The sequence below is a fragment of the Camellia sinensis genome, chromosome 9 (genome assembly GCF_055761805.1).
Source record: "Camellia sinensis isolate YWXY chromosome 9, ASM5576180v1, whole genome shotgun sequence".
Classification (NCBI taxonomy): domain Eukaryota; kingdom Viridiplantae; phylum Streptophyta; class Magnoliopsida; order Ericales; family Theaceae; genus Camellia; species Camellia sinensis.
In genome coordinates this window covers 182,293,852-182,306,550 of record NC_138969.1, presented here as the reverse complement: position 1 = coordinate 182,306,550, position 12,699 = coordinate 182,293,852, and the positions used below count along the sequence as shown (strand labels likewise).

Below are 12,699 nucleotides of genomic sequence, written 5' to 3'. Positions count from 1 at the left end.
TAAACCTTTTCGTATAATCCTGTTGATCAAGCTTGCGTTCCTCCGTACGATGTCGCTTTACTCCTTGAAAACACAAACGTGAGCAAGCCGGCGGGTGTGTGCCGGATACCTCTCCGATGCCTAAGTCCGCAAAATAGACAAATAGACAAAACGCCCGGTGTATTCGGGAATCAAAGTTGTGTTACCTCTCCATAGGTGATGTTATGAGCTTTTATAGGTTTCGTGTGACACAATCCTAGTAGGACTCTTACTCCTCCATGTAGAGTCCTCCTAGGAATCACATTCCTGAAAGATAATGTTTATCTTTCAACACCCCCTTCACTGCTTAGACCAAATGAGATGGTTTTACCACGGTTGAATGTCAATACGACCGAGATAACATGGCCATGCTAAAGTCGCAGACTAGACCGAGCTCCAACTAGCTCGGTTCTTCCTTTCACTGCGCGTGTACCTCGGTTGACATATTCCAACTGGGTTGTCTGAGATCGCACTAACCACAACGAGTTTGGACCGAGCTAACCAATAGCAAGGTTCTGAGAAAAGCCCTCCTTACTTCAGCTCAACATGGTATGACCGAGCTAACTGTTCCGCTCTGAGTGTGGTGACCGTGCTAATTGTAGAGCTCTCTTGGACCGGGCTAACTTCTAGTCCCTTTTACTCAGCCTCTCTTATTATGGCCCACAAATCGGCCCATAGATCCAGCTCGGCCCAATCTTCAAATAAATTACCCTCTCAGTATAGGAAGACCTTTGATAATCTCAGATTACTGACCAGTTACGACGCTAAACCTATAGGGGCGAGTTTGGGTCGTGACAAATATTATCAAAATAAATAATTAAAATCATACTTTAATTTTAATTTTAATTTTAAATTAAAATTATTCTTTTATGCCATACATTGTACTATTAAATATTCTTTGAAAAAAAAAACAAAACACATAATGCACAGGTCAATTGTTAGTTATATAAGATTTCAAAAATATTTAATAATTTTCCTAATCTAACATTCTATTACGGCACGCCGCGAGCAACGTTGATAAGGAGTGCTATTATTCCAGTGTAAAATTATTTAATGTTTGATTCACATACTATAACTTAAGAGTAGAATAATTTATCAGGGAGGCAATTTATTCACAGACTAGCGTATGTTTGTGCTTAAAGGCATGATGCAAATAATATTAGAATTAGAATATAATTATAATTTTTATATTATTTAAATTTATTTTTTAATTTGATAAATTCTCAAATTTATTATAAAATTTTAAAATTTTCACAAAATTTCTCACGAAAGCTGGCTTTTACTTATACAATATATAGGTAGCTAGATAGATGTGTTTGTTATACATACAATAATGTTTTTGCTTATATAATTATATACAAATTGTATGTATGCCCGTAATATCCTAATGCATTACGAGTATACAAATATTGTATGGAAATATGTGTAAAATATATTGAACAAAAAGAAAAAAAAAACAAATAGACAGAAAAATAAAAATAGGAGAAAATAAAAAAAAATAAAAAGAAAAAAAGGGAGGAAGGTGGGATCATGAAATCATGGAAGGATTGGTGAGAAAAGGAAAAGGTAAGAGAGAAAAACGGGAAAGTAGAAAATGTACATATATGATATTTTAAAAATATATATCTAAGTTATTGTTTTATAATTTGAACAAATCTGAATCATCCAAATATTTTAGTAGGACAAAAATATATTAAAAATTCAAAAACTGACTTGCTTTATTATATTGATGTGAGAATATTTTATTTGAAGAAAAGATATGACAATTTATAGTAATATTATATTATATATTAACTATCCTTATTTCATCTATAATTATTAGTGTCCTTATTTCGTCCACGAGTTAAACAAAGCCTAATATAAATTTATAAGTCCATCATAATGTGATGGATTAATTAACAATTGGGGTGAATTACGCTAATAATCTTTATAGTTTGTAACTTGTATCATTTTGATCTCTAACTTTTTAATTGTGACACATTTGATCTTGAATTTTGAATTTTGTTCCAAATAAGGACAATTGAAGATAACATTGCTTAATTTCAACGGCAAAGTCATCAATTTCATAAAATATAAACTAATTTAACAAAAATAAATGTCAAAAAAATATTTTTGACCTTTTAAAAATTATTTCTACCCACCAAAGATAAAATTATGTAAAATTAATAAATCTTTTACACATTTATTTATTTTTTTATGAAATTAATTTTTATTATGTATTTAGATAATGATCGTGGAATGAGTGGTTATTAGACTTTTAATGTGTAATCAATATATTTAATATATGAAATATTTTTAGTTTTAATTTTTTTGATGTAATGGATTGGTTTAATAATGATGTCTAAGTTGTCACCATATTTGAATTCTGGAAAAATAGAAACTAATTTAATGAAAATAAAAACAATCACCGATTACATGATTATCATCTAAACACATAATAAAAATTAATTTGGTAAAAATAAATAAATAAATGTGTAAAAGATTTATCAATTTTACATAATTTTATCTTTGGTTGGTAGAAATAATTTTTAAAAGTTTAAAAATATTTTTTGACTTTATTTTTGTCAAATTAGTTTATATTTTATCAAATTAACAATTTTACCAATAAAATTGAGTAAGGGTATATTTAATTGTCTTTGTTTGAAACAAGATTTAAAATTTATGGTCAAATGTGTCACAATATAAAAGTTAGGGGTCAAAATGACACAAATCTCAAACTATTGGTACCTTTAGTGTAATTAACCCTAACAATTGATTAGAAATAACTTATTCTCAAACATTCTAGTCCAGTTGAGCGCAAGCTAATTTGAACAATTAGTTATACAAAAATAAAAATAAAAAAATAATAAAAAGGAGAAGAAGACGAAATCTTATTTATAAGCCCATCATTATGATTTATAATTGTAAAAATATTATTATCACATTATAAAAAATAAAAAAAACGAAGAAGAAGTCTTATTTATAAGCCCATCATTATGTTTTATAATTGTAAAAATGTTATTATCAAAGTTGTCAAAGATTATTTTGTGTGAAGAGGAGTCACTACAAGAAAATGGAGCATATAACACTGAAGCATTTGCGAAGCATTTGCGACGGCATTACTCCTGTCACAAAAAGTGAGTTTTTGCGACGGCACCATTTGCCGTCGCCAATAAATCAGATTTTAGCGACGGCACCACTTTCTGTCACAAAAAAGTAAGTTTTTGCGACGACAACCTCTCCCATCGCAAATAAAAGTTTTTGTCGACAATAATCTCCGGTCACAAATAAAAAATTAATTAAACGATGTTGTTTTATTATTTAAATTTTTATTTATGACGGTAAAACTTGCTATTGCAAAAAAAAAAAAAAAAAAAATCCCAAAATCCAAACGCTCAATTTTTTTTCCCTTCGCTCTCGTTCCCCCCAACCAAAAATACCCAATCTAAAAAATTTCTAATTTTTGAACCAAAAGCCCTATCAAAAATCTCCATCTCTTCTTACGATTCTCTCTCTGTCTCGACTGTGAGCAACGGCAGACGACGGCGAGCATCGAATCGACGACAGCAAAAGGCGTGAGATGACATCGAGCAGCGTGCGACGACAGGGAGCGAGCAACGATGGTGCAGAGAAGAAAAAGAAAACAACCAACTCCTGTTAATCTTAGCACCATACCAAGTAGAAAAGGAAGAAGAAGATCGCTACAACCAGCAACAAGAACCAAACGGTGGGAATTTGATCAAACAAACATGGGTAGAGTCAAAGAAGATGTGGTACATTGCTCGACCCTCCATTTTCACCTACCTCACCATGTTCTCCCTCACCGTCATCACTCAAGCATTCGCCGGTCACCTTAGCGATCACAACCTCACTGCCATCTCTATTGTCACCACCGTCATCATCGGCATCACCTTCGGATTCTTAGTCGGCTCAAACTACTTCCAACTTCACTCACTATTACTTTACTCATTTCAACTAAAAAATGTTACTATTTTCTCTATGAATTGTTAATTTGTATCCATATCATATCATATAAGTAAAAAAATGACATTAATAGAATTACAGGAAAAAAAGGTCATTTTTTTTCATTATTAAAAGTGTTTGATATATTATGTCCAAGACAAATGTCAATTTTTGATTCATTCATGTGACAAATCGTTATATTGATATAAATTGATAGCTAAAATGATGGTGATAAGGTATAATTTGCCCAAATTCTTCAATTTACAATCTCCTTTTTGTCTGACTTGTGTTGATAGCTGGGCATAGCAAGTGCGCTTGAAACACTTTGTGGTCAAGCTTATGGGGCAAAACAGTACCATATGTTGGGCATATACGTGCAATGCTCTTGGGTTGTTCTTTTCCTTAGTTCAATTTTGTTATTGCCTCTTTTTGTGTTTCCTACACCTATACTTAAGCTCACCGGACAATCGGCTGCGGTGGCAGAGCTGGCGGGCGTGGTGGCGTTGTGGTTGATTTCAATGCATTTGAGCTTTGTATTTTAGTTTACATTGATGAGGTTTTTGCAGTGCCAACTCAAGACGGCGGTGATTGCTTGGGTGCCTGATTTGACACTTGCACTCCATGGGTTTGTTAGTTGGTTGTTTGTGTATAAGTTGAGAGTTGGCATTGTTGGCATTGCAATTATTCTTAATTTCTCTTGATGGGTTTCGGTTTTGGGACCTTTTTGCTACACGGGTTGTGGTGGGTGTCCTCATTCTTGGACTGGTTTTTCCAAACAAGCTTTTGTTGGGCTTTGGGATTTCTTCAAACTGCCTATGGCTTTTGGGGTCATGCTCTCGTATGTGCTGTCCATATCTCTCAATGATTTTGATTTTGATTTTGAATTTGAATTTGAATTTGAATTTGAACTTGAAATCTACTCATTATTTTTCAGGTTCGAGAATTTTTATTATAGAGTGTTGATTATAATCTCAGGGAATATGAATAAAACTGAAGTTGCTATTGATGCCCTGTCCATCTGGTTGGATCTTTTGTGCTTTGGTTTGCTTATTTATCTTCATTGCAAATTGAACTTTTTTTCTTTTGGCATTTTGCAATTTATATTTTCTTGGATTGTATCTACTTTTTTCAATCAGTTACTTCAGCAACCAGATGTTCCTTAATTACCAATATTGTAGACTTGAGTTATCCTTAATTTTTTTTAAATAAAATTAAATAAGATGATTCAATGAATTTTACAAGTCATGATAAGATTAAAAGAATGTTTTGCTTCCCTGTTGTATCTAAGCATCATAGGTACATAAAGATTTTCAACTTTCTAATGCTCTTGATGTTCTATTTCTAATTTATGATTGAACTTTCTATCCTAACTCATAGGGTTTATGTGGGAAATCTTTCGGGGGCTGTTGATGATTTAGCACGTGAAACCTTGTTTAGTGAGCAAGGTAAGGTTATGGAAGCCAAGGTTGTTTATGACAGAGACAGTGGTAGATCAAGGGGTTTCGAGTTTGTGACCTTTGGTTCCTCAGATGAGGTCAACAATGCAATTGAATCATTAGATGGTGTTGTAAGTATATTGATTATCTTTTTCTTGATTATGTGTTTTTTGTCTTTATTATTTTTCTGCCCTGTTTGATTCCTAAAAAGTTGGGAGAAAAATATATGTTTTTGGAATTTTATAATGGCCTACCAACTTAAGCCTGTCACTTTTCTAGTTTTCATTTCCTTTCAGACCTTCTGTTTGTCAGCATATTTTGGGTTTGTTTTGTTGTTGATTCAATCAATAATTGCAAAGTGAAAAAAAAAATCAGTTTCTCATACTAATACAGAGCTGAAATTCTGTTACTTTGTAAAAAATTTCCTTTTTAATTTAAATAATAGTGTGATGCATGGGATTTCTTATGGAAGTAATTCTAACAGTTAGCATTGCATGTATTTCTTTCTTCACTTATCTACTGCACTAAAAATTGGGATTTTTTATATTATATTTTATTGGCCAATTTGTAGATGGAAAAATGTATATGTTATGTGATCATTCAAGTATTTTTTTTTTTAATGGACACCAAACATTACTTTAGTTTTATGTGTATAATTTTATAGATTTTCTTTTTTCTAATTTTATTTTTCAAAAGATAACTGTTAGATTTTCGAATAGATTTTGCTACTAGGTGACACTCAATGACATACATATATCCGTATTACACTTTTTTTCTACCTATAACATTTGACAATTTATTATATTCGTATGTTGGACATGGTAGTGCAAACTGGTGGTCTAGTATTCATATACCGTCTGTTTGTTAACATGCATTAATGAGACCAAGTATTAGAAATTTCAAGGACACCATTGGATGTCCATCAGTCTTTCTATTTATAGGATTTTTGACACTGCTAACTGTTTATTATGAGCATGATTGTAAGATTTTGTAGTTGGACAGTATATTCTTGTGCTAGTATGTGTTTATTTGCCAATAACATCAGATGATATACGTTGTTTATGTGGGGCATGGACATACTGGAGAAGTGTTTGTAAACATTCATTCATTGATCAAATTGAATATAAAATTTCCAAAATTCTCATGGACTTCTCACCTTGTTTTGTTTCTATCCAATTTACAAGACCTTGGCATCTGGGTTATCACCCCCAGGAATACCGGACTCAGACTCAGAAGAACCAGAATCTGATTCTGATTCCACAGGCTCCGTGGAATCAGATTCTGGCTCACTACCTGACTCAGAACTAGAAAAATAGCCCTCCTCCTGCTGCCAAACAAGAGATGGTGTTTCAGATGTATCCAAAATGCTGCTAGATGGGTTCACACCCAGTTGGTCCCCGAGCATGGAGATGGTCAGGTTATCCCCCAAGCTCTCTGAGTTGGCCAAAAGATCTGAAAGGAGACATGCTAGTGCTGCTCCTACTCTAAGCTCACTATTGTCTGAGTCATTTTCCATACTCTTCTCAACTTTAGTAGTTGGTTCAGCCTTTTCCTCTGTATCATTGTCTTACAGCTGCAAGTGAAAGAAAATCTCAAAGCCAGGAACACCTTGCTTCTCAAAATTCAACCAGGGCTCGGGAAAGCCGCAAAATGGAAGTCTTCCCATTCCCGAAGAAAATGGCCATTCAGCGTTCCCTGGATCCGCCTATGAACGAGCTTATAGCACTTCTCAGTCTGCTTGGCTCTAGCTCTGCCTGCCATCTCTCATCTTTTCCTGACCCAATTGTCTTTGGTGGGCGTATAGCCAAGACCAAAGGCATGTGGATTATGTGGCACATCGGCCAATGTTGTGACGCCTTTCCGGCCACTTCTTGCCAGTCCCATTCTTGGCACATGTTGGAGCTTATTCATGAAATAGATTGATTGTGCGCTGACATACATGCCCTCATTTGCTGCCAAGATGGTTTGCACTGCTCGGGCCTCAACTAGATTGAATCCTGAAAGGAAAACATCCTCCTCCCTATGAACGATTTCCAGCACAGGTGTAGTTATCTCTAGCGGAGGATGGATAGAAGAATTCCCAAAGACTATAGCCACTCCCTTCCCATGAGGGTATTTTAGCATTTGGTGGAGGGTAGAAGAGACTGCTTTCACAAGGTGCAGCCAGGGCCTCCCTATCAGTAAGTTAAAAGTGTCCGGCACATCTAAGACATGAAACATAATATCCTACTGCGCTGGGCCCACTTGAACTCGGATTTGTATTGTGCCCATAACCTCCCTACTTGTGTTATCATATGCCCGGATCACTTGGGCTGTAGGCACGAAATCTGCTAGTTTCAAACCTATGGCATAAGCTGTATGAGACAGACATACATTGATAGCTGACCTAATATTCACCAACACCACTGGCACCCATTTTTTTTTGCACTCAACAACTATGTAAAGAGGTTTGTTATGTGCTAAGTCTTCTGGCGGTAGTTCTTTCTCGGAAAATGTTAGGGTTGGCACGGCGCCTCTTGGGAAGACCAACCCCACAAGCTGTTTAGAAGTCGTATCAATGGACAATTTGGCCTTGTCCATCGTTGATAGTACAACCTGTCGATGCACTCGGGAAGCCATAAGCAGACCCTGGATTGAAATATTGGCTTGAATTTTCTGTAGCTGTTTTAGCACTGCCTCTTCTTTCAACTGTTTTTCCTTCTGCTTCTTAACCACTTTATCTTTCCCAGAGGCTTCAACTTGGTCCAAGTGCGGCAGCTTGAAATACCGCCCACTTCTTGCCATGTGGTCAATCTCTACAGTGTACCAGGTATTGTCTGGCGGGTCTTCACCCCAATCTTATTGGTGTGAGCCAAGAGTAGATCATCATCCTCCCACCATGCACCTCCAGCAGCCGACAAATAGTTGTCCGTCTCCATTCTGATCATTACCTCATCACAAGTATCCCCCGCAGGGAGTTGGTCTTTTCCAGCTTCCTGTTTGTCTTGATCCCTTTCTTGCACAAACCACTTCAACACGGCTTCCTGTTCGGTATCCGCGGTACTCACGGCGCCCAGTTCCTAAGCTAAATTCTTGATACCGGTGCTCTCCGGCAGTTTCCTCTTTTCCTCGGCCATTCCGGCCACTACAGCTATTCTTCCTTCATTTTCTTCAGGTTTTGATTCAGTTCCTTCCTCCTTGTCAGGTTCATCACTTAATCACTCCAAATTGTCCGTCGATCTATTCAAATTAAAATAATCAATCTGCACGTCCCCCTGATCCTGTTCGTCACAGAACTACAGATTGTCTAAGTCCTCCTCTAGCTCCGCCAGATCATCCAAACCTTGCCTCGAGCCATCCTCTCTAACCACACTGACCTCAACTGCTGTTGGCAATACCACTTCTGGCATGGCCTGATCGGTCGGCATAATGTAACAGCACAGGTCATACACCCCCTCAGAAAAGTCTTCAAAGCTCTCAAGCAATGGACTAACATTTTCCTTCAAGGCCAACTTCTCTCATTCTGCCATTATCACCACTATGGGTTCAGATTGAAATGTGGACGTGTCCATCATGCACAAGTCCGTGCTTTCAGGGATGAACATCGGTTTGGATAGGTGAGAAGGGGTAATATATACACTGGGGTCATAGGGGATGGCCAATGTATGTATTAGATTTAAGTGCCGGGGTGGAGGGACTTGATTGTGGGCTGGGAGAGGGTTGGTGGTTACATTTGGCTATTGGGGCGGTGCTATTGTTGATGAGATCTTGAATCTCATGATGCTATCTGAAGCATTGGTCGGTGTCGTGACCGTGCTGCTTGTGAAAAGCACAGTATTTGGCTGGGTTGTGTTTAGGTGGAAGAGGATCGGGTAGTAGACGTGGCTCTAATGGCTTAAGATGCCTCTTTTTGATTAGCACCTTCATGGCTTGGGATAAAGGCATGTAGAGTGAGGTAAAGACCCTTTGGGGCGATCTTGGCTGTAGTGGTGACGAAATTCACATCAGATGGCCGCGCAGTTGTGCTTCCACTAGTGGTTGTATTGGAACTACGCACAAAAGGCCTCTTGGCTTGCTCCTTCTCATCGATTATCAACCCCTGTTTCATTGCATCTTCAATCTGAACCTCTATCTCATGAAGCTCAGTGAATGTGAACAATGGTAAGACGATCATCTTCTACAATAATTTCCCTTGCAGATTGTGGACCACCATCCTGATTTGATCCTTCTCTGACGGCCTAGTAGTCATCATCGAAGCTTTGGCCCTCTACCTCGTTACAAAGTCTGAGAAGCTCTTATTTGGCTCCTGATGGGTTACTTTAAGATCACGAGTAGTGACCTCGATCTGCGTATTGTATGAGTATTGTACGATGAAGGCCTCAGCCATTTCCTTCCAGCTCCGCTTTACTGAATCCTCTAGGTTTGCACACCAGATAGCCACTATTCCTGACAAGGTTCGGCCGAAAAGTGACAGCTTTTGAAGTCTAGTAAGGCCCATCGGCTGCAGGATATTAGAGAACAACCGTAGATGAACCATGGGATCTCTATAGCCATTGAACCGATCTATGTGTGGCATTTTAAACCGGTCTAGTGAGGTTACTACAGAGTCAATATATCTATCTTCAATGTCAGGAATAGAGTTCACGCCCTGTGCCCGCTTGAAAAGTTTCTCCAGCTTGTTGACCTTAAGTACAGTTGGGTTAATTTCGAATTCAAACAGAGGCTTAGTTTGGTACACTGGTGCCTTGGAGGCTTGCGGTGGGATGGGGTCTACCGGATTGTCCAGATTCTCTTGGACATTAGCAGTGATTCCAGGTGTTGGGATACCCACAGGAAGTGCATGGGAAACAGAAGCCGCTGCCAGCTATGGTTGCTATTGCTGTAGCCTATTTATCACTTCAACTTCGTAGGCTGTAACTTCAGCTTGGCGAGCAGCATCTTGCTGCATAATTTCCACTGTTTGTTGGAGATGACGAATCAAGTACTTCATACTGACTGCAGGGTATTGAGTCATCTGAATAAGCGAATGATCTCTTGCTGGCCTAGATGTAGAAGATTGAGCCTGACTAGATGCAGGTGATTACTGAACTGGTGAATTGTGCCTAACTCTCCTCCGTCTAGTAACTGGTGGGAGCAAAGCAAACACAGGTTAGCCCCGTTTAGTAGAGCTATGGGAAAGTGATTATAGCTTATAGCTTAACAGCTTATAACTTATAACTGTGAACAAAAGTTGATTTTTGACTTATAAATTAAGCTTCTCCTCTCTCACTCAAAGAATAAGTTAATTTTTGACTTACAAAAAGCTATAAGCTGCATTGTTAAGCTGAACCAAACACATCAAAATAGTTTAAATTAAGCTAAAAGCTGAAATAAGCCCTACCAAACAAGGCTGTTGTCCCCTAACAAGATCCCCAGATCTGTAAAGTCTCCTTACACGGGTCCAAGGTGCTTGGGGGTATCCGAACTATCTGAAGCAATTGTGACTAACTACCTAGCAAAAAGAAATAAAGCAAAAGGAAAACAAAAATCAGAAATCGCACAGCACCTCAGCTCATATGTTAACCATACACAGATATAATCAAAAGTTACAGGATTGCACTCAACATTGAATTCTGCCCCCCAAATCTAATACCCAAACTTGTAACTGATACGCACTTTCTTATAGAGTTTCACTCTAAAAGCACATACCAGTAAAGTGAGAGCCAAAAACACCCCTATGAGGGGATAGGGTTACCCTGTCCTGGTTTCGTCAGGAACTAGGGTTCACTATTCAAACAATGCGGTTTCACGCAATCCTGCATTCGGGTAAGCATCCTATCCTAGTTTGGAACAGTCTCTATGGCTTTCGATATGCAACTAGGCCAAATGGTCAAAAAAGGTAGCTCAGCAAGACTACCTAATATACCTCTCACACCTAACACCGAGAAGTGAAAGAAGGATCAAATGGTACAGCGGTAATCCAGATCCAAAGGTTGTGTTCCTATCATGGCAGAGCCCACGCCTGGTCAGCCTTTTGGCAAACTTTTAAGAAAGCCTCCAGCAAACCGTCCAGGAATAGCAGATGGCAAACATAGGGACTTAGGCGCACCAATGCAAATGCAATGCAAAGAAACATATAAGTGTGGATAAAATGTCATATCATGAGTTTGAGTCAAGTTCTCTAATCTCCCCAGCAAAGTCACTAGAAACTGTGGCTTGGCTTTTTCGCGCCCCCTTTCGGAAACTCGAATATAAGCCCTACAGTTCTGTGATAACTCTGCTCCGTATTATGCTAATTAATCTTAATTGTGATTATGATTATGTGCTTGATATGATTTTGAGTGCCATTTATATGAATATATGTGGTTTTGAATTTCTATCTATTCACCGTAGGAATATCTGTTCAACTTACTGTTATAAACTGAAAATTAAAGGCCTTATCGGCCACAGAAACCGAAATTGACTACATCATTGTGATTGGCATAATTTTTAGAGCCTACGGTGAAATTTAATTGAAAATTGATTCGGATCAAATTAATTAGATTAAATTAATTTAATAATGCTCAACTAATTAGTGTTAAGGAAATTTGATTAAGAGAGGTTATATAAAGGGGGCATTACACACTCAAATTCATTTGTTTGAGCTCAAAATCAGATTTTACACTTTAGTGAGAGAGAGAGGCTAGCTCTAGAGAGAGAAAGGGGGATAATTGTGTATTTTGGCTCAAGGTTTGTGAGATTGGACAGCTAGGCTAAAGAATTAACTTCAATTGTGAGGATTGAAGCTCCTAGGTGAGTAATCAACTCTTAATGTATGAATTGAGTATGTAATTTTGTGAATTCAAGTGGTATGGTAGCTCATGGCAAGGATTGAGATGAATATGAAGTTAGAATGCATATGCATGCATGAAATTACTATGAATCACCATGAATTGCCATGAAATTGCATAAACTAGCATGAATAATGTTGAACATGGAGAATTGGGCACCAATCTTCACATGCATGCATAATTTTCATGGGTTTCATAATAATAAGTGTCATTTGTAAGATGTGAAATAGAAATGAAGTCAAAAATTGACATGCATATTTGATTATTGAAGATATGGAGCTTATATGAGGTTTGAATGCATGAGCCTTGATTATACAAAGAAATGTTGATTAATTTTGAAGAATTGGACCATGATTTTGAATGATTGGCCTCATGTTGCTTACATCCATATGCTATATAATGTATTTGCATGTTTTGGATCGAAATCATGAGTTTTAGACCTTTGAAGGTCGAGTTTGAGCTTCAAGAATAGTTCTGGAAAACCCAGAATTTGGCATGTCCGCTCGAGCGGGGAA

At 37.4% G+C, this 12,699-nt stretch overlaps 1 protein-coding gene across 1 annotated transcript; it reads left to right on the top strand.

Moving 5' to 3' along the window:
• The first annotated feature begins 3,361 nt into the window (after window positions 1-3,361).
• Window positions 3,362-10,555, top strand: LOC145798877 (29 kDa ribonucleoprotein A, chloroplastic-like). Its single transcript, XM_082888128.1, has 3 exons — window positions 3,362-4,798; window positions 4,895-4,981; window positions 5,338-10,555. Exons 1-3 carry the CDS (start codon window positions 4,776-4,778, stop codon window positions 5,594-5,596), a joined length of 369 nt encoding a protein of 122 aa, XP_082744254.1. The 5' UTR covers window positions 3,362-4,775; the 3' UTR covers window positions 5,597-10,555.
• The last annotated feature ends 2,144 nt before the right edge of the window (window positions 10,556-12,699 follow it).

Bases quoted from the DNA above. Each gene is read 5' to 3' on its own strand.
- LOC145798877 (XM_082888128.1), top strand. From the start codon at position 4,776: ATGGCTTTTGGGGTCATGCTCTC. The intron at 4,799-4,894 runs GTATGTGCTGTC...ATTATTTTTCAG, and splicing joins GCTTTTGGGGTCATGCTCTC to GTTCGAGAATTTTTATTATA. The intron at 4,982-5,337 runs GTTGGATCTTTT...CCTAACTCATAG, and splicing joins ATTGATGCCCTGTCCATCTG to GGTTTATGTGGGAAATCTTT.